This window comes from Micropterus dolomieu, linkage group LG15, assembly GCF_021292245.1.
Source record: "Micropterus dolomieu isolate WLL.071019.BEF.003 ecotype Adirondacks linkage group LG15, ASM2129224v1, whole genome shotgun sequence".
NCBI lineage: Eukaryota > Metazoa > Chordata > Actinopteri > Centrarchiformes > Centrarchidae > Micropterus > Micropterus dolomieu.
Window position 1 is genome coordinate 16,245,653 of NC_060164.1, and position 27,722 is coordinate 16,273,374.

Here is a 27,722-nt window from a genome sequence, read left to right on the forward strand (position 1 = left end):
GAGCAGAACTATTTTTTTTTTTGAATCTCGTTTTAGCTCTTATTCAAGACCATTTTTGTGAGATAGCTGGATGCTTAAAGCATTCAACCATGCAATTACTTTATAGACAATGTCTAGGGGCTGACAAAAGGAATAACGACAGAAGACGACAGATCTGACAGCGGTGTTGTTCTGAACTTCCCCGTCTCTTTAATAGGTGTTTTTCATAATCAGAAAAACACAAAGATCCTGCTGCACTCAGTCCACATCATCACGGGCAAAAACACATACAGAGTTCTGTTAATTGGAGAACCTGCTGATTCTTAAATGGGCCACTGAATGAAAAGGGCTCAGGGGCCATCTTTAACCGGGGCAATGAACTGCAAAGGCCACAGAATTAACAATTGCAGCTGTGTAGGAGAAAGCATATGGTCCCTTTTCACTGAGCATGTCTGTATAAGGGAAATCAGTAGTATCACACTCACAGGAATTCATTTCTCCCTCTCGCACTCTACTTTCTCACATATGCACATCACTGTTACATCAGTCCACAGCAGCCCTGTATCCCATTCATGTACTGTAAAGCAGCAGGGAAGCAGGAGAGTGCTTTAATGAGCAGCCTTTGTAAGAACAGTCTTTTTATAGGGATTTTCTAACAACCAGCTGTTTATACTCACATGCAATTGACCAGTTGTAATCCAAAAGGATTGTTCTTACATTCCACTACACAAAGAGGCTGGTCTTAATAGAGGTGTACATTATGTCAAATCTTTAAAAACAGAATAGGCTGAGTAGGCTACTGTAGAATTGTGCTATATGACCTACAAATCCACCCATAGGAATTTCATGTGAATATTAAAGAGGTACACCAGTCCTCACTGGGATATTATTTGATAGGGTTTTCAGCATCAGAGAGACTACTAATCAATAAAAATCCTGTCAACTCTGAGGATGATGGGAGGAATTCTCCAAGGTGCTGAAAAGTGTCCCCAACCTCAACAGGGGGAGGAAACAACGGGACACATCCGCCGGAGCCCATTGGTACAACGTCACGCGCAGTAACTACCCGAGCAAGTAAGGTAAATGAATTACAGATGAGAGGAGGAGGAGAGATAGAAAGCTGAGGATGCAGGTTTGGTCCACAACACGCAACCTCCCGACTCGAACCACACAGCAGGAGCGGCTACACCTCGGTGAAAGACAACTTCCAGTGGTCTCAGCAGCTGACGAGGAGGAGATGCGCTCAGAAAAGCTTTGATTCGACCCCTTCACATCCTCCTCCTCTTCTTCCTCCTCCTCCTCCTGCCATCTCTAGCGAGGAGCATCCCGCACGGTGATTTCACTCCGACGGGCAGGCAGACAGGCGGATTGACACAAGCCAGACACGATGCGTCCCCGACATGGGACAGCTGTGGGATTTATAGTGCTGCTGAACGCGCTGCTGCTTGCGACGCAGGCTGCAGAAGGAGTCTTAACGGACCATCTTCTGGTTCAGTTGCGTGAGGACGCACAGGATGAGGCGCACCAACTTGCAACACAACATGGGTTCCAGAGTGCCCGAAAGGTAGAGATGCACGGATAAAAATTGTTACGCATTGCTGGCACTATAAGCTGTTTTTTCTCTCTTGAGGAAGCTAAACTTTGATTGACTGATTTATTATTGCCAATACTATTATTCAGATTCACTTAAACATAAACCTATGTGGCAGCGTGTCTGTCCTTTCTCACTATCGGGAATAGTGAAGCATATAGGCTACTGTATTTAGCAACAGTAGAAAAGATACTGAGAGGCTTCTCTCGGTTTTCTTTTGCTTTGACTTCTTTACACCTTAGCTTAATTTGATGACGTCATGCCTACTAAAATGCAGGCCCTGGTTAGTAGGTTGCCCATCAGCCTATGGCCCTTGGGGATTATATCTCAAGAGGCATCAAATTTCAGTGTCCTATAAAGCAAAACACACTTGGACCTTTTTTTCTGCGAAACAACCTTTATATCAGCAGGATCACAACAAGATGTAGTGGTGTGATCTCCCCTGAGAATTTGATTTATTCCATCTTTTTATGTTTGGTCACTAAATTCCACGCATGAGTTTGGAGAATCCTAGGAGTACCTGGTTTGTTAAAAGGGGGTAACCCTTTTTACAGGAAATGTTATGATGTTAATAAAACCTTTCTCTGTCTCATACACAGTGCATTCACAAAGCCTACATGGCCTTCCATGCAGACATGGCGTTTTACTCACCTGAGACAATATGTCTTATTAAATAGCTTGACAAATGCAGCAGGCATCACAACATGTCATGAGATGTAATGACCCATTTATGGCCGACCAATGGAAATAATTCCCTGACAGTGTGTGTGCCTTGTCACATGTCAAAATAAATGTGTGGGTGAAATTGGCTGGAGCCACAGCCAGTGAGGCGTAGCAGTGAACAGAGGGGGTGTCTGCGCTGTTCTGAATGAGGATTTTCTTTTTTAAATCTCCACAGCAAAAAAAAACACTGGTTCAATCTGTAACTCATCATAATGTGATATCTGTGTGAGCTAGTTCCTTTTCTTGTAGGCACTCACCCCCAATCTCCCACCTCACCCCATCTTCTGCCCCCCTGCCTCCCAGGTTATGTAATCAGCAGCTATATTTGTCTTAATGGGATATGCACCGTTAAACAATGTCTGTGTCATTTGAATTATCTTCTATTGTTACTTAATTAACTAGACTGGGACACAGAATCGGTACACATACAAATGTGAGCACAAAGACACATAAAAGAGACAAACAGATCTGTGATCAGCCAATATTCAAATAAACCTTAATTAATAAAAGAGCATTCAGCGGAAGTGCAGAATTTGTATTTGCTATTTTGTGATTTGTGTCATATATGAGCTTTTGACTCTTTTCTTGACAACAATGGTAGAATTGAAGAGCAGTGGAAGATAATAATAATAATAATCCTCGTCCTTCCATAAGAATTTCATTTTCACATTAGATCTGACAGGCTCATCTGAAAGCATTTTTATTTATTTTTTTGAGGATTGACCTGGACCCTGGCTGTTACTAAAGCATAAGGGGGTCTTTAATCTGTGCACAGTGCCGGAGGGAAAGCTCTGGATGATGCATCTCATTTCCCTGCTCTTGTCTCATTTATTATGGTTGATTCCACCACTGTTCTTCAGTGCCTTAAAATAGACCTGCGAGAAATCCAGGGAATCAGTGCCCTTGTTCCCACCTGGAGGATGACCTGTCCTTCTCCTCCATTTATGATATTGTGTTTTTTGTATTTCCCATTCAGACACTTTCTGATTGCTGCCTATGTGTTTCTTCTCATTTCTGCTTCTGATCCATCTTCTTCTCTTGCTTTTTTTACCCAGCTTCCCTTTGGAGAGGAGCTCTTTCACTTCTATCCTCAGGACACTTCAAAGAGGCGGAGCAAACGCAGTGCCCGCAGCAGACAGCGGCTCCAAAAAGACCGCAGGGTAAGCATACATGCAGAGATGCACACTGAGGAACACATGTACGCATGTGCCTTGTAGCATGGCTCCCCATTCCCTTTGCATGACAATGGTTATTTTGAGTCTGGTGTCCAAAATCAGGGCTTTGACATTACAGTAAGAAAGTTGGAGGCAGCTAGTTTGCAAAAGTCAAAATATTTATTACAGCAGCTGATCCTCATCCTTCCAATGATAACAAAGGACTGTGGAACAATTCAAATTATTCCAAATGTTTGGAATTTCATTCTGAAAATAAAAATCGCCTGAATAATAATAATAAGTAAATGTTGATGAGTTTTGGTTGTTATGTGGAATACACTCTTTGTTATAGATTTGTTGGCCATGGTACAGGCACTTAAACCATGGCATGGTCTGATGTCCATAACACTGTAGACCTACTATTATCATTATAAGCTGCATCACAGCCTAAGATCCTTTCTGTTTTCTGACTTTCTTTCTGTCTAGTCTAAAGAAAAAGAGCAGCTGTGTTTTTGTAATCAGGGCAAATCAAAATCCCTATGGAATGCCACTAATTCAATATCCAGCTCTAAATCACTTATTAAAAGTCTCTTTTATAGACTTGCCTTTTGGTGATAGTTTAACATTTGTTTTCTAAATATTACTTTGAATGTTAGTTAGTTTACATTTTTGTATTACAAGATATGTGTTTATGCCTTCCTGTGAAGACATATAAATGAAGTAGGCCTTGTTGTTGTTACAGTAGGTAGTATTTGTATTGTAATTGAGAAATGACGTTAAATTATCGTAAGGTGTTCTAATATGCTAATATTATATAATTTATAATTACACTTAGATTTTATTTTCAATGACTTTTAAGTTATAAGCTGTAATCATGTATGTGCCAGTACATATTTTGGATGTGGATGGAGTGATGTACTAGTCATAAACATTTATTTTACTTCATTAGTAGTTACTTAAACTTCACAAGTGGTCTGCATCTACGGATTATTTTCATTAACAATTCATCTGCTCATTATTTACTCAGTTAATCATAAAAACATTGGTCTATCCCAGGTCCATCACATCATTCCCCAAAGCTCAAGGTGACGTCCTACACTTGCTTTATTCTTTCTGACCATTAGTCCAAAAACCCAAAGAAATTCAGTTTACGGTAACGTAAGACGAGAAAAATCAGCAAATCCTCACATTTTAGTAGCTTGAACAATGACTTCAACGATTAATGTTATGTCGTTTGACTTCATAATATAAACACAGAGATATGCTGTGTCTTCAAGCTCTTAGTTCTGTTGCTTAGTTCTGTCCACTGTAGGAGACGGTGAAAGTGGAGGTCTTGCTGCAGACAATCAGCTAAACTCTGTAACTGCAGTTGTGAGAGGTGCTAATGAAAATAAATGTGAGCCACTCCACCGAGCTAATACAGCTAATGGAAGTGAGACAGTAAGGATATGGGCAGGTCTACGTTCCAGATGCTGGGTTTTAATCAGATACTCGACATGCTCATATGCAAACCTGCAGTGATTGATTTCTGTGCATCTCTGGAATGGATGAGGTCAGCAAGTCGGATTTAACGTCGCCTTTATGTCATCCTGAAGTGTCTTACTCCCATCTTTCAAGGTAGTACGGTAGACATATCTCAATATTACACCTGCAGTTCTATCATAAAGACAGAGTGTCTACGTTCTGTAGTAGTCTGTTATAAATAAATTTAAGGAGTCATTACACACTCATTTAACATATAAAAACATGCTTATTTAAGTAGCAGCACTGAATGTAGTGTAGAGTATACTGGATGTCCCAGAAGTCCTGTTCTTTGTTGGACTCTATTAGTGGAGCATGTTGACCCACATCTGACTCACCCACTATCTGGTCCTAGTATTCCTCTGCATCTTTCTCTATGCTTACTTGTCCTGTTACATGTCTCATCAAAAACTGGTTTCAAAAGAGATTTCTATTCATCCATACTGTAGTGCCTACACCCTAGCCATCCACCCATCCATCCATGAGTCCTTCCTTCCATATTTTTTTTAACATGAGACAAATACTTTCAAAAATCTGTTGAAGGTGTTCTGGGAGGTAGGTGGGAAACAAACAAAGGTGGAAAATGGAAATAAATGCAATAAATCTTTGTGAATGAGCAGCACCCCTTGACCCTGAAAGACACACGCTGGGGGAAAGCCAGGAGGGAAATGAGGACAAGGAGAAAGGAGAGAGGCAGCACAGCTCTTTGATTTAAATGTGAACCGAAGCATTGTGAGTTGTGAGCAGGCAGTGGGCAAAGGCGGAGAGTGATGGCGGTGCATGGGCACTGTTTGATGTTGTGAGTGGGCAGTATGACATGCTGTCTCAAGGGAAATACCAGCTCTCCTGCCAAGTGATGGAATAAATTGATGAGGAGTGGAGAGAAGTGGGGGGGGCAGCTATAATGTAGAAAGTGCTGGTCTTTTCCCTCTGAATGGGAGTGAAATTATGTGATGACAAATGTAACATGAGGCCAATCAAAAATGATAAAAAAAAAAAAAAAAAAAAAAAAGATTTTTAAAATCCTCCAAGACAGAAGATAAATATGCAAATATAGTGATTTCATTTTTTTCAGGGCTGACTTATTATTTAAAGGACTTACTGACTGGTTGATTTACACCGTGTGTGCACCTCCCGATTGCTTAGAGTATGCCATAAAAGAAAGATCTGGATGAATAGGCTCTGGCCACTTTAAAAGGCCATCTTAAGTGCTGCTCTGCTCTCTTATCTGTGGCGGTAAACACACAGGACAATGCCTGTTTCTTTCAGTCACAATAGAGTGAATTTGCTAAGGGTAAGCACAAGAGGAACATTTAGCCATAGGGACCCATTTTAAAATGTAGCTTTGAAACAGCGGAAAAGACATTGTGTTTTTTTTTTAATTATTAGCATCACTAATTTAGGTATGAAAATAGAATTCAAGTCAATGAGACGTTGAAGGTATAGATTTAGTGTTGACAATTTAATGAAAAGAAAGTCAAGTTTCTATTACACCTGAACACACATACAGAGACGGAGAGAGACAGAAAATGACCTAAACCTTGAAATGAAATAAGTGACCTTGAGACCTTTGTGACACGCAGATTGTTGGCACTTCACTTCAGGCTTGGTTTAGCTATTGCCAGACGCTAATAGATTAAATGACTCGTCCTTCCTTTACCTTTCGTCAACCTCTTCAGTTTTTCCAAATTTGTGAAGATGGCTATTTGATGAAAGGAAGTGGGATGCAATCTCAAATTAGAGTAGAGTGGAGTTGATAGCCTACCGTTGATTACTGTTGTCCTCCCAACTACTGCCACCAGCTAATCAAGCACCTGAATTTCATCTAAGACATTTATCCCCATCATTTATATGCACTGTCCTATGTTATCTTCTAGTGCTCGATGAATGCTATTGTGGCAGCTTTCAGGAAGTATTTGTAATCCAAAACACAGCTGTTCATCCGTCTAAGTGCTTTTGATGATTCAAAAGAAACGCACGCTTCTTCGTGAGTGTAATTGCTGTGGCTTTTTGTTGAAAATGTTCAGAGAGGGGAAAAAAACTCTGTCTCTTGTGTGGCAGGTGAGTTTGGAAGCCTTGGCCCCAGCTGCAGCCCCTCTGATTAGGAGAAAAAGAATAGCCCTTTTGATTTGCATGATGTTCTGCCTTCATGGTACAGTAGCACACAGCTGGGTTTGCTGATTTCCATGTGCACAAGAGCAGCGCTCGCCTACATTTCACCCATCATAACAAATCCCATTTACTTATGTCTTTCGAGCACAGGCTCGGTTTCGCACCTGGATTTCATTTTGCTTTTTGAGTGATCCTTTTAGAAAATGTTTTGGGAGATCATTGCTAACTTTAAAGTGACCATTACCCATCATTTCGTTTGATATCTTCCCCAGGTGAAGAATGTCTTCGAGCAAGAGGGTTTTAGTCGTCAGAAGCGAGGCTACAGAAATATCAATGATATTGAAGCCAACATGAGTGACCCTTTATTCACCAAACAGTGGTATCTGGTGAGTAATCAGCCAAGCAGCTGTCTGCATGCCGCCTGACCTTTAGGACCAACCCACATTCTCCCTCCTTAATTAGTCATGGGCAAGGCATATTCCCCACTACTTTCTGAATCAACGTTATTCATTCTTTAATTAGCCCGACCAATACCCTCAGTGCCATCTCATCGCCGCCTAGTTTCCTCCCCTCTTGTTTACCCTAACTGGCAAGCGTGACTTTTACGCCACGGCAAGCTTGCCGTCATTCATCTGGCGTGTCAAATGAATGTGCTGGATCGCTGACATTTACTTCCCCTTCTTCTCACCTTCTCTCACCGCCCCCCGCCCCAGTCCTTTTCCGTACCCCTCCCGCACACACACACTCACACACATACATCCTCCATGTTGATTCATTTTCTAATGGTGGCTCACCTGGGAGCCATGACTCATGGATGTTCTCCATATTGTCTGAGTGATTAGATAAACACAGGCCAGGCGGATGGGACCCCCGGGCTGGATCTCAATGTGGCTGAAGCTTGGCAACTGGGCTTCACGGGCAAAGGAGTTACCATCGCAATCATGGACGATGGTGAGTATAAAGTGGTGTTGTTTCTTACCTTTGAGCGCTGTCTGAAGGCACTCAATAATACCAGAATATATATCTGCATAATATAATATATAATTAATAGTAACACATAGTTGCTTTTATAGTTGCAATATGTATGGTGATCATTGATATGTTTGTGTATAATGTGTTACAAAGAATAGGTGTTGGTTCAGACTGATTTGTCATTATCTGATTAAGGTGATTCAAATAGTGATGTATTACAAGACAAAGGACCAAGTTTTCATTGCAAAATATCAAAACTTTCCAGATGTTGTGGGATTTTCCAAAATGTATCTGTATATCTTGAGAATTAAAATCAGCAAACAAGGAGTTAATAAAAAACAGTTTTGCTTTGTCAAGTTTTATTCAGAAGAATTAGTGTTACTGTGTCACTGGTAGATGTCAATTCACTTGTTCACAATTCACAATGCAAGGCCTTTGCCTACATCCAGTTTAAACTGATATTTAAAAATGGTACACTTAGTACAGGTCATTTAAATGTGCACAATAACTAGGGGCAGGAAAGTTAGTGGCAAGATAGTGTAGGAGTAAGGCGTGTAAATAGGTATTAGATTAACTTTCACAAATACAGAATTACAAAGTAGAAATAAGTAAAAGTAAATAAGTAAAATAATCCTATAAATAAACAGGCACAACAAGGCATGTTCAGATGTCCTGTTTAAAACCTAAAGATATTTGAGAGGCTGGAACCAGAAAATGATGATTAATTATCTATTGATCAATTCATTAACTAACAAATCGTTTCAAGGGTATTCATCAGAATATTCAATTATTCATTGATATCACAATGCCATTAAGAACAAAACTGGATAAATAAATATGTAACAGGAGTAAGAACTTGAGGTCATGCTATCCTGTGTTAAAGCACTCCCTCTCAACCTTAATTATATCTCTGATTAATGTCAAAATCTCATTTCAGGCATCGACTATCTACATCCAGACTTGGCATTAAATTATGTGAGTACTTCAGTGTTATTGAATTTCATACTTTCCTTCATTTCCTTGAACTGAATCAGGGTTTCAGGTGGTGGATTTCATGGGCTTTGTGCGGCGTGCCATTGGCAGTGACAGATGCTTTCCAAGTTGCCTTCATGGTTGCCGAGTCTCCTTGTATTCCTGGAGGACGCAGAGACAGGCAGACGGCCAGCCAAGCTGTTTAATGTTAATGCACACTGCACTGTGGCAGGCACAATGGCAGGCCGATCTGTCACAAGCAGCGATAATGCCAGGGTAGTTGGCGCTGTATAATGTGATGCTCTATCTCCAGAATACTGATAAAACCTTAAAGGACAAGTGGGATTGCTAAATGGAACAAGGAAATGCCAACGGCTTAGTTTGATTTGACTGGTAAGTTTGCAGGTCCGTCAGCAGGACTGCATTGCGCTGTGATCTTGAATCCAAGGATGCAGAAATGCAAACCTTTCAGAGAAACTGAGGCGTTGTTAAAGAGTGAGTCATTGCGCTTTATTGGCCTCCCTTTTGACAATTATGTCCTTTAATCATTTATTAAGAAATGCCAGCAGCAACATACTTATCTCACCTTTTTGTTAATATATATCGTTGCAAAGAGTACTCTCTGTTTTGCTTTTCCGCTTAAGCTCATATGCACACTCTGTGATCCTTTTAAATGTTGCTTGCATAAGGGAGTTTTTTTTTGTACGCTTACATGTTATGTTTACCTGCCCTAGCATGTTTCTTGCCTGTGCACAAAGATGAGCTTTGGCCCAAAAATATCACTCAGCCCCAGCTGGGGTGATGCAGGAGCACACTCCACTGGATTGATGGATCATGCTGTGCATAGATCTAAACTGTGTGTTTATTTGTTTGTGTGAGTGAGTGTGCATGCCAGTGAAAAAGACACTGTGTATGTAATCCTGTTTTGTTACTATCGCCACTGTGTCTTGCACACCCACAAAAACCTTGTACTATCAGCTAAATTCAAACATAGACAATAGAAGGAAATGTCATTTTGGGTTCATTGCATTACGTTAGACTCAGATTTGTTGTGTGCATCTGCTTTGAACAACCAAATGTTAGTTTATTGCTTCTTATTTTTCAAGATGCCCATTTGATATGACGATCATAGTGTAACAGCTTATAAGATACATTTCCATATAGTGAATCAGTTAGATTCTCTGTGTCCTGAGATAAGGAATTTCTAACTTGGAAGTTAAATGTCATGACACATTTATCTGCCCATGCTAATAGTCAATACTATATATGATTATTGCATAAATACATACATTTATACAGATTCTAGAAAGTGATATATAATATTTGATGTATAGTTTGACGGTATTTAATATCAGATGGCAGCAGTGTTGGACATCACTGAAGCACAATTGGTTGGATTTCTTTATAAGAATATGAAGTTGAGTTTCACCTAATTCCTGCTCCAGAGTGTGCCTTTACTCTTTTTTATCTCCATGCTTGCCGGCAGCTGATCAATACTGGGATTGTGTTTAGCTGCTGCATTATTTGGTCACATCGATCAGTGGAGGAACATTTTGGTTTCTGTCTCAAAGAGAAATGTGCAAAAAGAGCGTAGGTATGTTATTTGGTTTTGTTTCCCTTGTGAGTGTGACTCTTGGACGTTACCATGACAACCGGTATGAGGTCACCATGAAGTTTATCTCATATTTTGTTTGAACGCTGGAGGGCTAACAGGCCGGGGATCAGGCAGGTGGCTAGCCGAGCAGGGTGTGGAGCAAACAGGTATGGACGCAGGGTGAAGATCAGGCTGAGGCCTAGCAGGCCTCATGCTAAGCCCAGCATGAGGAACACAGGAGGAATTCTTTTGAGAAGGGCCAGCTCCAAAACCAATCTTGCTACACCTATAGCTTTCATAAAGCATGGCCGTTGGTCCAGAGCTTTGTCAAAATAGGCAATCGTCTCTAGTCTCTTATGAAAATCCTCAGTTCTTAACTACAAAAATAGTGTCCATTATTGCTCTCACCTTGGACAAATCTTCCAGGGAAGGGGTAATATCCATTTCTGGTCGGATTATTCTGTCAGAGGTGAAGAGGTTGAGGACCCAAACGCAGGACACCAGAGCAGTGTAGGTTCAGTTCAAAATGTTTATTATAACCAAGAACAAGCACACTTGCAAGCAATGGCAGAGTCTGAGACAAATCCAAAGAAAACCACATGAAACAATAATCCACAAACAGGCTAGGAAGACAGGAACATGAGGCGGCGACAAACACCAGTGACAGAGAATCAATAAGCTACAATAATCTGACACAGACCGAACAGAACACAGGCATTAAGTAATAGATCTAACGAGCACGGGGGGAGTCAACAGGTGAAAGACATGAGGGACTAATAAGAAACAGGAACAAGCTAGACACAAACACCAGACACTCACTACTACAAAATAACCCAGGAAGTAAAGCATGTGACAACAAACCAGGACCAAACCAAAATGCAGAATACAAACTGAACACTCAATAGATGAAAACCAAACCGAATATGGAATAAGCAGACTGAACACTGAACACAAGGCACTGGCAACTGATACAAGAGAAGAAACAAACAGGAGCTGGAACACAGAACAGACTGAAAACTAATCATACAGATAGACTACAAACTTAACAGGGAAAACAGACTGAACTAAACAGAACACAGAGCAGACATGGGCATAATAACAACAAACACAGAAGTACACAGGCCAGGAGCAAACACTAAGACATGAACTAACCTGGTTGCTCACAGGACACCAGAGGAAGAGCAGAGTTTGATTTATAACAGATGATATCAGCTTGAGAAGCACAGCAAGTGATTCATGGACATGCCCCTCTGTCATTTATTACCGGGGCACAGCACTTTTCACTCCATTTAATAAAAAAACTCCTGCTCCTGACATGAGCACAAAACCTGCTTGGGAGCAGCATGTTCTCTCTTCACAAATCCTGTGAGTAATGAAAACATTAATTAGTAATTCTTAGACTTTTCGCATTTTTTGGCACCAGCAGCTACATATATTTCAAAGAAAAAGACAAAGAGGAATAATCAGAAGTGAGAGAAAGAGATTGCATTTACCTTATATTTATTATCTCCTTAAACAATTACAGAGGTATGAAACTCTCTCTACGGTTACTTCATCATGCAACCCCAGTCGCCATTCTCCTTTCCTCTAGTTACCTGCTCCACATTGTGATAATTACAGTGTTTCTCCATTGGGTCAGTAAGTTTTTGCCGATTTGCTTTCCTTTTGTCACTGACTGAGTCATCTCCTCTAAATGCCAGCCAGCAGAGCTGTCAAGACCGAGGGTGGAGGGTAAAAAAGCACACAAAGATTGATCTGATGTGTTTGGTTCTATGGCCAATGAACACGGCTATGGCTTCTCCATACTCATGACAATAGAAAGCACCTTTTACTGGCGACTCAGAAAAAATAGACACCACTCCAAGTGACATGAGTAACTGGTGAAGGAGAGATTACAAAAGGCTGCAGTAGCCTGAATGAGCTTTGGTAGTATGTTACAGAAAAAGCTGTAAGCGTGAGACTTTCCCAAGGATGTCTGGTAAATATCATGTCATTATGTGTGTGTGTATGTATGTGTGTATGTATGTGTGTGTGTGTGTGTGTGTGTGTGTGTGGGGGGGGGTGTCCTTCAGACATGGCTATCCTAATAATGATGTTGACTGCAGATGTGTGTCTCCTTCATCTTTTTTCTCCTGCTTTTCTGCTGCTGCTCACTCTGATCCTATTACTTTTGGCCATGTGGAATTAAATGCTGGCAGTGATTGGGCCATTACTTTCTCATCTTCAAATCCCTGCTGTGACCACACATTATTCCAGTATCACCGCGGAGTAAAGATTTGTAGTTAGATTTGGTCTAAAGTATTTTTTTTCTGTCAACTTCTCTTAGACAGTTTCAACAAAATCTGAACATTGGTAGCTCGATGTTTTGCATCTCTTGTATTAAAGAAATACTTTGTCATTTTGGGACAAACACATCTTCACTTTCTTCCTCTAAGTTATTGGAAGAGGTTGATACCACAGCTGGGAACAGCTAGCCTGGCTTCCTACCAGCGCCTCTAAAATGCAATAATTTCCATGTTATATATTGGTTTCATTTGAACAAAATCCCAAATGTAAAAAACGACAATTCATTTTACAGGGGTTACCCCTTTTCTTGGAAGGAACAGTATCTGCAACTTGTGATTTGAACACTGGAGTTTTTGTAAGAATTACCAAACATGCTATATAGTAACATGTTAATTATTGAACTTTATAGGTGGTGGTAGGAGGATTTTGTTACCTTTGGCAGTGCCAGGCTAGCTGTTTCCCCTTGTTTCCCGTCTTTACGCTAAGAAGCTAAAAAGCTAAAAAGCTAAAGATGGGAAACAGGGCTTGGAGAGTGTATTTCCCAATATGTTGAACCATTCCATTAAACTGTGTTAGTTATTGCTGGGTGTACAAGCAAACTATAAGTCTAACTATCAGTATTTCATACTTGCAAGCAATGTTTTGGAAAAACTCAGAATCACAGATAACAGAGCAGGCAGCAATGAGGTCAGCACTTCACCATGAAATGCTCCTCTCTGCTTTCTCTCCTTTTGTTTTCCTGTCTCTATGTTGTTGTTTTTGTAAATGCATCCATTTGGTCCTTTCAGAATGCCGATGCCAGCTATGACTTCAGCAGCAATGACCCGTTCCCATTTCCACGCTACACAGACGACTGGTTCAACAGGTAAAGCTCTCCCAGCCAACCCTTGTTTATATATATACACGTAGTCTGTGTGTTTTTGTGTGCATGCGTGTGTGCTCTCCCTGGAGTCGGGCAGCTCTCCTCTATTGATGTCCTCTCCACGTAGGTCTATTAAGACATAATGGTGCAGCATAAACAGAGCTGTCCAACACGAGGCAATAGAAAACATAATGCCTATTTTTACCTTCTTCACTTGAAGGTGATAAGGTAGATAAGGGAGGACTAGCACAAGTCTACTATCCTCTCTGGGTCCCAGCATTCACGGTGGCGACCTTCTCTCTGATAACGTCTTATCTGCCTCCCATCTCCCAATCACACTGGGTGAGCCACTGCCCCTGCAACACATGTCGAGGAGAAGAACAAAGAGAAATAGATTCTTTCTCCGCCTGTCCTCCTCCACCGTGCCTCCATCTGCTCAGATGTATCAGTGTGTGTGTGAGTCTGTGTGTGGGATTTGGGTTTGCCAGTGTAGCAGTTGCTGACTGTTGGGCACAACTCGCTGGCTAATCAGCTGGTTGTTATAAATAGCTGCCTGTCTGTAGCAAAGCATGCTGGGAGAGAGGGGTTGACTCTCTGCAGTGTCCCTGTGGGGAGCGGAGGAATGGAGAGATAGACACACATGAAATGGTACATTACATATTCAGTCCGACTCCCATGAATGATGGATAAATGGCTGGATAAATCTTGTTGCCTCTCTATAAGCTGATGTTCCTCAGGTGATAGAATTAATGAGTGTTTATGTTAATTTTGATTGATTTATGGCAATGAAAAAATGCTACATTTCTTCATTCTAGTCTGACACAAAGTCAACAAAAACCTCTAATCTGTAAAATCTTATTTCTCAACTCAATATATTCTTTGCAAATTCATGTTAATTCATGCAAATCCGCTTTAGTATATTCTCTGCTTTTTGCTGTCACCAGTCACGGCACACGATGTGCTGGAGAGGTGTCTGCGGCAGCCAACAACAACATCTGCGGCGTGGGAGTCGCCTACAACTCCAAGGTGGCAGGTGTGTGTCATATTAAAGCTGCAGATTGGACAGTGAGAAGAATAGCAATGAGCTGACAGCGGCGTTAGCAAATAACAGTTCTGACAATGGCATGATGAAAGGAGCAAAGATATGATGATGGTGATTCACCCTGAGGGAAATACTATATGCAGCATATATAAAATATAGATAATGGTGGAAGATCTGTATTGCATTGTTTGGTGTTGAAGCACTAAGCATTTAAATAGTATACCTCCTACTCATAGAATTACTGCAAATCACTGCAGAGGTCAGAGCCTACATAGCAACAGCACAACACCAATAACCCAGACAGCTCCATGTTTCCCATTCATATTGATTTTTCTTGAGATTTGCTCTGGGAGTAACGCAGTAGAAATAAGAAATTGGTATTGACTGCTTGATTTGTGTGCTGCAATGAAGCTGACATCACTTTCTTGCTATTATAAAGGGTTTAGATGCTATAAATGTGTTGGTTTGTGCTGTCTGCACACTCACACAGATAAACCTAACCAACTGAAAAGATTCATAAATTGATAGCTACTTAAACTGCAGTCTTCCAGCAGCAGCAACAACAATATGGTACATCAATAGTAGCCAGAATTTTAATGTCAGATTCAAATGGACATGTTGCTCTTTTAAGGTATCAGGATGTTGGACCAGCCCTTTATGACTGACATCATTGAGGCATCATCCATCAGCCACATGCCCCAGGTTATTGACATCTACAGTGCCAGCTGGGGACCAACTGATGATGGCAAGACTGTGGATGGACCCAGAGAGCTCACATTGCAGGCTATGGCTGACGGTGTCAACAAGGTGAGGCAACGTCACACCTGCTAGACTGAGGGTTGTATAATAATGTGCCAAAAAGTAACTGGTGTAAATTTACGTGATGCCTGCCATTTTAATTTGCTTCCATCAGGGTGGAGGTTTTACCTCTGTTGAGATGGCACATAAAGTATATGAGTTCTTTCATTGCATCCACTATTGGCTTTTTAAAAATATGTCATAGGCTTTTCACTGCTGTCTTCTATTAGCTGCATGCATGACTCCGGAGATGGCAATGTTGGTCTTTTGGTTGACTGCTGGTCAGTTACTTTACTAATACAAAGACGAGAAGATCTACAAGCCGAGGTTGCTCTGTGCTTTGTGTTGATACAGATCTTATAAACAGCCAGTTTAGAGGCAAAGAGTGTAATCAGTCAATCATAGCAACTCCATGCTATGCTTTGTGTGACACTTGTAACTCCACCAGACTTTTTTCTTATTAATTAACCATAGTTCCCCAGAAAGTCAGAGTGGAGTTTCAAGGCATTTGCAACTGATTAAGCATTCTGGTCCTGCTCAAGGACACTTAAGCAAGGTGAAAACTCTCCAAGACCTGCCAACGGGGGCTTAAACGTAGCCCCTCAGGTTGAAGGGCAGTGTTCTTGGACACACACACACACACACACACATACTAACTGTGCCACTGCCAATTACTTGGTTGATTAATCATCATGCACCGTGTGCAGGCAGGTGCCAGTTACGCTGAAATGACCCCGTCTCAGGTAAGGTAGCTGAGTAGGAGCAAAGCTGACTGTAATCTCTGATCATGTTAACACAACTAATCAAGCAGCCACTCTGTGATCTGCCTCTTAGATTCTAATGATCACTTATATAAGCTTCTGTGTAGGCTGAAAATGATGTGCTCTGTGCAATGAAAGGACACATTTAAAATGAAGAAGCACATTACGTTATATTAACAACAGAGTCAGATAGCGTGGCTTAAAGTCTGCATTTTAAACATAACTGTGTGGTTTTGCAAATTGCCACTGATAATGGAAATAAATGACGCCGTGTGCCGCGCAAAATTAAAGCACTTTGTTTGGATTGTGCAGGAGACAGAAGGCAGAAGGCCTGAAGCTCAAAGGTGAGCTCAACGATGCTCGAACCTGTCTTTGCAATTCAAATAGAGAGCGACGAGAATAAGCTTCCGGAAGGGAAGAACATGCCACTCCTCCTCCACTTGATCCATTGTTCTGTGGGGAAACAGTTGGCCTTTTGTAGAAACAGGTGCAGCTATTGCTGAAGAGGTTGCTCCCAGCGTTGGGCCACAGCTATGGGCCACAGTCAGTTGTTTCATGTTTCAAGGCGCTCTGTCAGTAACAACGGTGACATTTTACATCGTGTTTGAATTTACAGTAGGTACAGAAAGGATATCAAATGGTTCCATTTCTGTTATGCTTTGACTACAACTGTAATGCCTTTTTATGTGCTGTAACTAAAAAGTGATAGGATAGCTCTGATATTTTTAGAATGCTGCAACATGCAAGGCTTTTACTAAGTGAACTAAGAGATAGGACCATATCTGCTTGTGTGTCTCCATTTATTGCCTGTTCTTTGAAATAGATACCACTGAATACTTTTTCCTTATGACATTTCTTGTTTTCTGTATTCTGGTAAAAGATGAAAGAATCTGAGAATTTCAAGATAACAAAATCAGAATCATCATCACAAGCCTCTTTTAATCTTACTTTGATACATCAGCTTTATAATGACCCATGTTTTTGTATTGCTAATTTCAAATTTGCTGTTTTACCAATCGTTACAATAACCAATATCCTTATTATGACAGGTTACTTCTAATGTTGTGGTTGCTGTACTCACTCAGTGGAAATGCACTTTGTTGGAGAAGACAGAAGCAATGTTTTGGTATTTATAACAGGCCAATTTGCGTCACAAAATGCATTCAAAGGATAGTGCTAATTAAAAGCAGACATTTTCTTTGTCTTATCTGTTTAGCTCTGGAAAGAGATTAGAACAGGAGAGTGCGAACCAGTTTAGAACTCAAATGTGAGGTGTCTTCTTGAATATGTCTTGTGTTAATACTGTATGATTGGATTGTGTGTAGCAGTTTGCCCTTGTTGTTCTCTTCCTGCCTACCAATTTTCCCCTAGATCTTCCTTTCTTCCACATGGATTAAACACCTACCCTGCAACAGACCCTGCAGCCACCCAACAGACACACATAAACACAGTAGCTTATCATACGCCTGAATGTTCATTTTATTGAATGTGAACACAGTTGTGACAGATCTCTATAGGCAGTGTGTGATTAGGCAGTTTGTTCAACAGAGCAGGACCAAAGTGACTAAAAGCACCCTCACCAACTTGATCTCATTCTGGGTACGACCATCACCTGATGACCTGAGAGGTCTCACTGGATTGTAGTCAGTGAGCAGTACTGGGGATCCCAATTATAAAGTGCTTTAGAGACTTTAAAAAGCAAATTTGATGAAGTGATTGAAGGGCATCAACATTGCAGAAAAACTGTCACAGATAGACTGACACTGTATATTTACAGGCAGTTGAAATTCACATTTTACCACTGTTTGTAGTAATAAGCAGAACTGTGACATGGTGATGACGTTGTTTTAGGGCCGCGGCGGAAAAGGCAGCATCTATGTGTGGGCATCGGGAGATGGTGGTAGCTACGACGACTGCAACTGCGATGGCTATGCCTCGAGCATGTGGACAATCTCCATAAACTCAGCCATCAATGATGGACGCACCGCCCTGTACGATGAAAGCTGCTCCTCCACCTTGGCGTCCACGTTCAGCAACGGACGCAAGAGGAACCCAGAGGCTGGCGTTGTGAGTGTGTTTGTGTTTAAGTACATAGTGTTTCACATGACTGACAAAGACATAATCTCAAATGTTTGGTGTAGAGTTTATCAAACGTTTTCCATATTCCATGGTCCCTAAAGTTGTCGAATTCAGAATGTAGGTAGATGCACTTTTAGCATTCAGAGAAGACTCAATACTTAACGTTTTATATTTAAGATGTGTCCTCATTCATAGATTGAACTGCACCGGCTGGCATTATGTCCTAGGCCTTTCAATAGATTGGATAAGACCAGGGATGAAACCTAGGAAGCTGTAATTGCTGGCCGGTAGTGAAAAATAGAGGTTCAGGTGGAGGAATAGCTCTTCTCTTCTTCTTCTCTGATTACCTTCCTGGACAACCAGATGCATCATTTTGCTGATGATGCTCAGAGCAATTGCCATACTGTGTTCCTTTATTAGTTCTTATTATTAGAAAATATTTTTCTACCATGACATGTGAAACCATTAGAGACAAGAGTTAATTTTCACTAAAGTACTTTTCTGTAAGTGTTCATTTGGACAGAAACGTGACAAAGCAGACAAGAGAGAAACTAAAGTGAATCTGATGACAGACTTTAGCATACCAGTGGGTGAGCCCTAAAAAAAGGAGCGAGTGACTCACCGGAATCAAAGAGACCCAGGGAGCACATGCTAACGTAGAAAAGAGAGACAGCTCAAGCATAACAGATGATGCATGCTATTTGTTTATTAACAACAAATGCCTGACCCTGATGGATATTGTTAAGAAAAGGAACACTCATATCTTAGCATGTAGACACCGACAATATAAGCCCTCATTCCATACCATGCTTGTGTGTACAGTTAATTTCCCAGTGCACAAAGGCAGTGTTTGTGATTATGCAAATCACCTTTGGTTGTTGACAGAGCCACGGATCTTCCCTAGGGTTTCCCCTCTAATTTCAGTCAATCTGTTGTCATTTCTCACTAAGCACCAAATTAAATAATGAAATCCTCATTCAGTGTGCTGATGTGTTTATATAACAGTTCAGCAAATGCACTCTTTATCTTCTATATATAAAGCAAAAGGATCATATCGGTTTTGGACATGTCCTTACACTGAAAATGATTTTCCAGAAAATTATATATGGAATGTCTGAGTTAGCATCTTAGGAACTATGCAACAATTATTAGAGGGGGACAGGGTTTCAGATAATAGGGAGTGGTTTGTATTTGTTATTTTTAAAGAAGATAGGGTAGTCTACATTTTTGGGATCTCTGACTCAACTTGAACTCTCTTATGAGAGTCATTTGTCACCATCTCCGACCTTTACTATATTCTGAATGTTAACAGAAAGCAGAACTACGCTAAATGTGTCAAACAATGTGACATGTAAAGTGACAGTTACAGCTCTTGGTTCAAAAATCAAGAATGGTTAGAATATTTGTAACAGGAAGCATCATTTTGTTATGTTTGCCATCATTTTGCCAACTGCTAATTCCACTTCTATTGTGCATTGTGATGGCCAATAGTATTATTGCAATTGCAGTTTTTCTCGTCATCAAGGGGAGGGCCGTGCTTTGTAAAAAAAATTAAACATAATGTTCATAATTGTAATAATAATAATTTTTGTTCTTTCTTTCCTATGATTTGGTTATTTCAGGCCACAACAGACTTGTATGGGAACTGTACGCTGCGTCACTCTGGAACATCAGCAGCAGCTCCAGAAGCAGCTGGTGTGTTTGCTCTGGCTCTTGAGGCTAAGTATGTAATACACTGCCCCTTCTACACACATTTAGATCGACTGTCTGTATAAAACATTATTATAATATAACGTACGAATATTATTTGACTCTTCTATGTTGAACGTGAAACATGAAAGTGCTGGTCAGAATGTATCATTACACAATAACATTCTTTCAAAAATTTGATTTGATGATCTTTGATTCGATGCAACATTGTTTTTGTGCTATTCATTTATGAGCTGCTATTTCTTTTGAAGTACAGCCTCAAGATTTTATATCAGTGTCTTTGACTTCCTCTGTAAGTCTCCGTTCTCATGTCCTAATTTTCTTTCTGTGTGTCTGAACTCCTTAAAAGCACAAATCATTTCTTCCCTTTTCACAGAATTGCTTATCACAACTACAAGCCGAATGAAAAGTAAAACAGCACTTATTCTGTCACACATAAAGTACAGACGCTATGTGCTTGTGCCAAGGACACAAATCATATTTGGATCATTATTCTTTATATCTCAGCACTAGTGCTAAAAAGACAAAACAATATACTGTTAAGATAGGCTCAGCGCTTATGGTTTATTTATTACTGCATTTCCTCTATGCAAGTAGCAGAGACATTGTGCTGGATGACGAAACTTACTGCAGTACTTGATTATCTCAACGTGCTGAAAATACACTGTAGGCTAATGGTGATACCAAAGCTTCTATTATTAATATTTAGAGCAAAATCTGTTAATCGTGTCATATTAATGCTGTTTGGTACAACTTGGAGTTTACTTTTTTTCCTTGTGAATTCAGAACAGAGTGTTCCTTGTGGATCAGAAAATAACTGAAAACATGTGCCACTTAAGTAAACCCACCCACACATAATTAAACGAATATGACAAACCTAAAACCTGGAGAATTACTGCGTCTCAAAACCCCAGAGGAGAGCCTTTCCTTTCTCTCAGATGCTTTGTTTCTCACATTAAAGGCTGACAAGATTCTGCTGCCATTAACTGACACCAGCTAGTGGAGTTGAGTAAAGAGACACTGTTTGCTTTGCACACACAATAATGATGTTGCTGTTAGGATGAAGCGGATGCTCACCCTGTCCGGTGGCAAATAACCCACGAGGCTGTTAGGATGAGTGCACGGCCTTTTTACTGCCCAAACACACTTGAACCATGCAGCAGCAGGAGTCAGTGAGTCAGCCAGAAGAAAGCTGTCACTACACACAGCCGAGATAATGGAGGGAGACACAAACAAAGGCAACCATCTGCCCCAAAGTACAGACAATATGATGTTTAGATAATTGAAAGCATTTAAATAAATCAAAACCATGAATCACAAATGTTTTACTATTTGTCGCTGAACTTTATTTTTTCTCCCTGATAGCCTGCCTACTATTTCTAACTTACAATACTGTCTCTCCCCTATCACCTCTATCCTTCCTTCCTCTTTCCTGTGTACGCTGGGGACTGTTTGGCCACCCCAGCCCTAACTTGACATGGAGAGACATGCAGCACCTGTCAGTCCTGACCTCCAAGAGGAACCAGCTCCATGACGAGGTCCACCAGTGGAGGAGGAATGGCGTGGGCCTCGAGTTCAACCACCTGTTTGGCTATGGTGTGCTGGATGCTGGGGGCATGGTGAAAATGGCCAAGGAATGGAAAACCGTGCCTGAGCGTTTCCACTGCGTAGCCGGATCCATTCAAGAGACCCAGTGAGTCACATTTCTACAAAAGAAATTTGATGATACATACTGCCTATTACATGTAAAAACTCATTGTCCACTCCTTAACTCTGTAATATTTAGATTAGCTGCTCAGTCTGTCTGATGGTCATTGATTTAAAAATACATAAACTGATATCCCGACAGGTGCTGTGACTGAATTGGATTTCTGTGTGACAGATTATGGTAAACATCCTTAACAACATTGTTGACAATGTTGAAAAGACATCTAGTGCTGTCTGACTGAAAGTGAGAATTGAATTGACACACCTTTTCAGTTTGATAAAAAAGTCCCCCTCCACTCAAAAATTTCTTATTATTACTTCACTTGGATGCTTGACGTTCACTGTGCACAATGATGTATGTGCTGAGCTTAAAGCTAGACTTCAGAGCTTTTGCGAGAAGAAATTAAAAATTTTTCCGATTATACTTACACAAGGTGAATTCATACACAATAAAACACATTAATACAATCAAGGGTTTTGCTGCTACAGTCTTTCCTGGTCTGGTGCGACCTGTAGCTTATGGTGGCTAATCTTAGCCAATGTTAACAAACTTAAAACTTTAAGGGTTGCTGTAAGAGGGACTTAGTTTGCTGACTTTATGACTTCACAACATTTAAGCTAAATGCTATAGAGTAGATTAGCATTTATATTTATAATATTGCACCTGTTCTGCTAAAGAAACACATCCTCACTTTAAATCTGAGTATATGACGTCACAGCTAACTTGGAATGCAATTATGGTCCAAAGTGCATCTTACAGATGTGTGATGGGGAAACTTGAAACATCCAGTACACATACAAGTTCACTGAGAATGGACTTGGATGCAGGTAGGAGACATCTTTTGTCTAGAAGTTACATTTTTTTAATTAAAATATTCCATTCTCTGATGAAGCAGTAGTTTAAGAATTTTTTAGTACGTAATTCAACTTTATTGTGGAACAAAACTATTAGACACCCCAGTCTCTGCCCTCATCTTTCACAGGTGCAGCTGCAGTTGAGGCATCCGTCTAATCATCTTATCCTCTCTGTGTCCACCCACATTAAGTGGTATCTCCCCTTGCATCAACCTATCTGTCCCTGCATCTTCACTTGCGTTCACTTTAGCCTCTGTGCTTCCAGCCTCCCTTCCTGTCATCCTTTCCTTTCTACCCTCACCTCCTCTCCCACTATTTCCCCCGTCCCCCTCTGCACACCTCACAATCAATCCATCCATCTATCATATGCTGAAGATTTGAGCTACTGTGTGTGATGCTTGGTGGCTTCCTGTGGTAAGCCCTCTGATTCGCTCTAATTAGAGCACCACAAATGGCACAGCGTGGTGTGCCCCGGAAACACTGTCAATTAGAATGACAGCAAGGGATTCCAGGTGGAGGTGTTCATGTGTGTAGAGAGCTTGAGCTGAGCTTTCCATGCGTTGTGAAAGTGCCAATAATGTGCAGGTGAAGATTAAAAAACTGTGTATTTTTTCCACCATCAGCACCTCCAATTTTGGTCTCTAATCAGTGCTCCACAGACGATGCAATAAAAACAACAACAAAAGTGTGCCTGTGCGTGTGTGTGTGTGTGTGTGTGTACCTCCCCTGGGTGCAGTGTCAGATAAAAAAAGGAGCATCTCTTAAGAGTCGTGTGGCTTACATCCCTAGGACATCACATGCAAATGTTGGAAAGGACTTGCCGCCTTGTTCAGCGTGAATGTGACTTTCCCAGATCATTTAGGATTCCATTGCAGAAAGTGGCATCAACTCTTTGCTCAAACATGGACAAACCTTCATTTTCTGTAAGAATAACTGCTTGTAAAGCTAATATTTATGAGGAAGAAATACTATCACCCCTTTTCAAGCTGTTTTTGAACTGTGTGTTAAAAACTGTGTTGCTGGCTGTGTCATATTTTTCATTAGTTCACTGTTTCCACAGCAGCACCGCAGGGCTTCTGTTGCCTCTATTGTAGTAGAGATATAATTACAGCAAGCCCACCTCTGATGATAGTGCATCACCAGAGAAAAGCAATAAACACCAACATAGCCAAGCTCGCAAACACACTGCTCAGCATTGATCTGATAGCTGCTCTGGCTGACTGTGGCTTACTTAGCTGGAGGAGAACTTCTCATTATCAGTGGAGCTGGCAAACAGTGCCTCCCCGGCGCAGTGTGGTTGTTTTTAATCTCCACTGGTCCTGCCCTTCACAGGCATCCCTCTCCCTGCTCTATGACCGACTGCTGTAATTACTCTCGCACATTATCTGATAGGATCTGTGCACCTGCTGTGCTCAAAATCGGTTTTGGGTTCAAAAGTGAGATTTAAACATATTCACTCCCAGATTTAGTTATTCTCACCGTCATACATTCTAATACACTAATAATAATAATCAAGCATAAACAATGACACTTTTAACGATGAAAAAAGAAGGTGGGTAGTAAATTGCAAACAACCCACATATAGAGCCATGTTAATGGAAAAAAAAGTTTAATATTTGGTTATTTCGAATGTCTCAACATGCATTGTAGGGTGTAACTTACTGTGAAATAATCCACTGTGAATTGTCCTGTTTTTCTGGGAATAGTAATTCGCTTCATCAGCCCTTAGCAGTTCACCGCTCAGCATAGTCCTCTATTAGTCATTTTTCAAACTGAATGTTGTTCCACTCGTCTCTCTCAGTCTGTTTTTGTGTCTTACCCCTGTTGCCTTCTCTCCACCCCAACTGCCAACCCCCCCCCCCCCCCCCCCATTAACCACTGCCTGCGGTGCGGCCTCTGCCTCTAATAATGTTATTAAGCCTCCACAAAGCCATCACCCCTGACCTGCTGTGTTCTCTCTCTTTCTTTCCATCACCCAAAGAGATGGGAACAGCAGTATGTCTGCCCAACCACAAAGCAGCAACAATACCAAGACCAGCCTGCTTTTACACTCTGTTCTGAACAAATCCATGGTGACAAAAAAGAAAAAAAATCTATTCACACAATGAAAAGGAGCTAGAAATCAGAGGTGGTCCAGTATGTGACATGCTACACATTTAGCTTATTGACAAAAGGCTATATAATAAACACGGTCCTACAGTACAATTAAATCTAACAGGCAGTGAGGCATTATTTCATTCACATTGTTGAACATTTTGCTGTTTCTAATTGACAATTTATCAAACAAAAGTGTCCAACATTTGCTGATTCCACTGAGTTGTTATCTGTTTCTGGCTTTTTTTTTTGACATTTTACAATTTCTGATCAAGTATTGAAAAAAAAATCAAATCGGTTGCAGCCCCTGTGTATTATACAGCTCTCCCAAGAGCAAAGTGGAAGTAAAGAAGGTGATAACGTTGACAAAATAATCTCACTTTATGGTCTCACTTATGATGCACTGAACTTAACAAACTGAAAACTTCATTCTATTCTTCAGATTTGTGTGACATATATTTAAGAAAATGAGAATTTACACATTTTGAATAATCAACTTTTTAGACTTCTGAACAGTAGGTGTTAAAAAGAAAGACCCATATTTCATGATATGGACAATAAAAACATCTCCCAGTGGGGGGGACGACAAAACATACATCTCATTACAACTAAGTCTGCTACTTATCAACCAAACCACCTTGTTCTCCTTCTGTATTGTCTGCCTGTTCACCTCCTGTGTTGTCTGTCTACCTGTTCTCTTCCTGTGTTGTCACAAAGTTTCAGAGCAACCCACTATTACTCTGGGCTGCATGCTCACACCCAGTTTGAGAGGAGAGGGAGAGACGCTGACGCTGAGATTATTCTGAACAGCATTAATGGGAATAAATTAACCTACAATATAATAGACTTCTGTATATTTCTCACTTTCCCCCTAATGTTTGGAATAACTGACTAGATTTGTTGCTAGTCACTAGTTGCTGTCACTTTTTAAAAATAAAGTCACTGAGGGTCTAAAAAAAGGTAGGCAGTGGACCAAACCACTGTGAAGCATGTAAGGAAGGAGGACATAATCTTTCAAACCTTAAAAATGCGCTGGACTCGTGGTAGAGAACTTTTAACTGAAGAGTTGTAAACCTTTTGGATACCAAATACATTATACATTCAGTGGTTATATTTAAATTTTTGGATCAAAATTATTGCTAGGGACGATTCAGTAATCTAACATTATTAGGGACATGTCAATACTAGATTGAACACTCTTGGTCCCTTCAGACTGCTAGAACATTATGTGACAAAGATGCATGGCACCAAAATGGAAGGTGGTTATGTGTTGTAGACCAAATTGCAGAGTATGTTATTCCCTTTACTTAAAATGAATCACATTGTCAAGTAAGCAGATATGACAATCCTCATTGCTGTTATACGATGAGAGAGCAGATTCAAAAAGAGGCCTGACTGTCCTTTTGGGGTGCTACAGGAAAAACAGTTCAAGTACTGTATTTACTGGGACATTCAGAGGAGGAAGACTGACTGTAAGCAAACTGAATGACAAAATAGGTATTTCACACTCTCTCAGTCTTAGCTGCAGGGATGCCCAAAGCCATCTAATTGTGGAGATGCTCTATTTCAAGTTTTACTGTTTTTACTTGACTTTTGTTAAATTTTTTGTCTCTCTGCGATACAGTTTTAACTTGTTCACCCTGTTTCTCCTTCTCCAGTAAAATCCAGTCTGGCAACAAGCTCGTCCTGGCCATCACAACCGATGCCTGCCAGGGGAAGGACAACTTTGTCCGCTACCTGGAGCATGTTCAGGCAGTGGTCACTGTCAACTCCAGCCGCCGCGGTGACCTCAACATCAACATGACCTCACCCATGGGCACAAAGTCAATCCTGCTGAGCCGGAGGCCCCGTGACGACGACTCCAAGGTGGGCTTTGACAAGTGGCCCTTCATGACCACCCACACCTGGGGCGAGGACCCCCGCGGGACCTGGGTCCTGGAGGTGGGCTTTCAGGGCGAGGAGCCACAGCGTGGAGTCCTGAAGGAGTGGACTCTCATGCTGCATGGAACACAAAGTGCCCCTTATATAGACCAGATAGTGCGTGATTATCAGTCCAAACTTGCAATGTCCAAAAAGGAGGAGCTGGAGGAGGAGTTGGATGAGGCTGTAGAGAGAAGTTTAAAGAGCTTGCTGAGTAAAAACAACTAAAATCCCATCTGCATGTTGCCAGCTCTTTCACTTTCTCTCATCTTTCTCTTTCTCTGCAATCTCGCTCTGTCCTTCTCTTAATCTAACTGCATCTCCTCAGTTCTTCACACTCTCTCGTTTAGCTCCCTTTTGTCTACCTCTCTTCCCCTCTTCACTCTGCTTTTTGTTATCAAGTGTTTCAATTAGCCCCCAACCTCCAATGAATGTTTCTTGTAATCCAATCATAATAAAAGTGTAACCTTTAATAATAATATGTTCTACATAGAGAAAGCAAACTATATCACCTGAATTTTTACACTCTACAGAATTGTACATAACTAAAATATAGTCCACTCTTTCATGCTCTTGCTTTAGCTGCCCTGCACCTCTCTTCTGCCAACTGTTGTACAGTTTGTGACTGTAAATGATTTTCTGTGCCATTCTACTTAAAGTTTAATACCTTGCAAACAGAGCAGTGATACTTCTTTCTGTTTATATTTTTATGTGACATGCACTGTTTATATAAACAAGGAAAGGAATATGTGATCCATTTTGCAGCCTGTGGTCCTCAGTTCATAATTCATAATCTTTGACGTATACTATAATAAATCTATTCAGCTGTTTATTAAAGCACTTGAGTGATTTGCATCACATTTCTGAACATACAAGTAATAGTGGTATGCCATTCAATGCCATCTGAATTCCCAAAATGTTGAAAGGGAAAACTAAATAAATTGAAGACAGAGAATGTGGAGAAAAAAATATTATATAAATATGTATTCT

General features: G+C 40.7%; 1 protein-coding gene across 1 annotated transcript; it reads left to right on the forward strand.

Annotated features, from left to right (window-relative positions):
- The first annotated feature begins 1,366 nt into the window (after positions 1-1,366).
- Positions 1,367-27,569, forward strand: pcsk2 (proprotein convertase subtilisin/kexin type 2). The gene is made up of 12 exons (XM_046071425.1): positions 1,367-1,543; positions 3,349-3,453; positions 7,353-7,466; positions 7,923-8,031; positions 8,990-9,027; positions 13,693-13,769; positions 14,711-14,799; positions 15,440-15,615; positions 18,219-18,434; positions 20,069-20,169; positions 21,622-21,849; positions 26,471-27,569. Exons 1-12 carry the CDS (start codon positions 1,367-1,369, stop codon positions 26,958-26,960), a joined length of 1,920 nt encoding a protein of 639 aa, XP_045927381.1. The 3' UTR covers positions 26,961-27,569.
- The last annotated feature ends 153 nt before the right edge of the window (positions 27,570-27,722 follow it).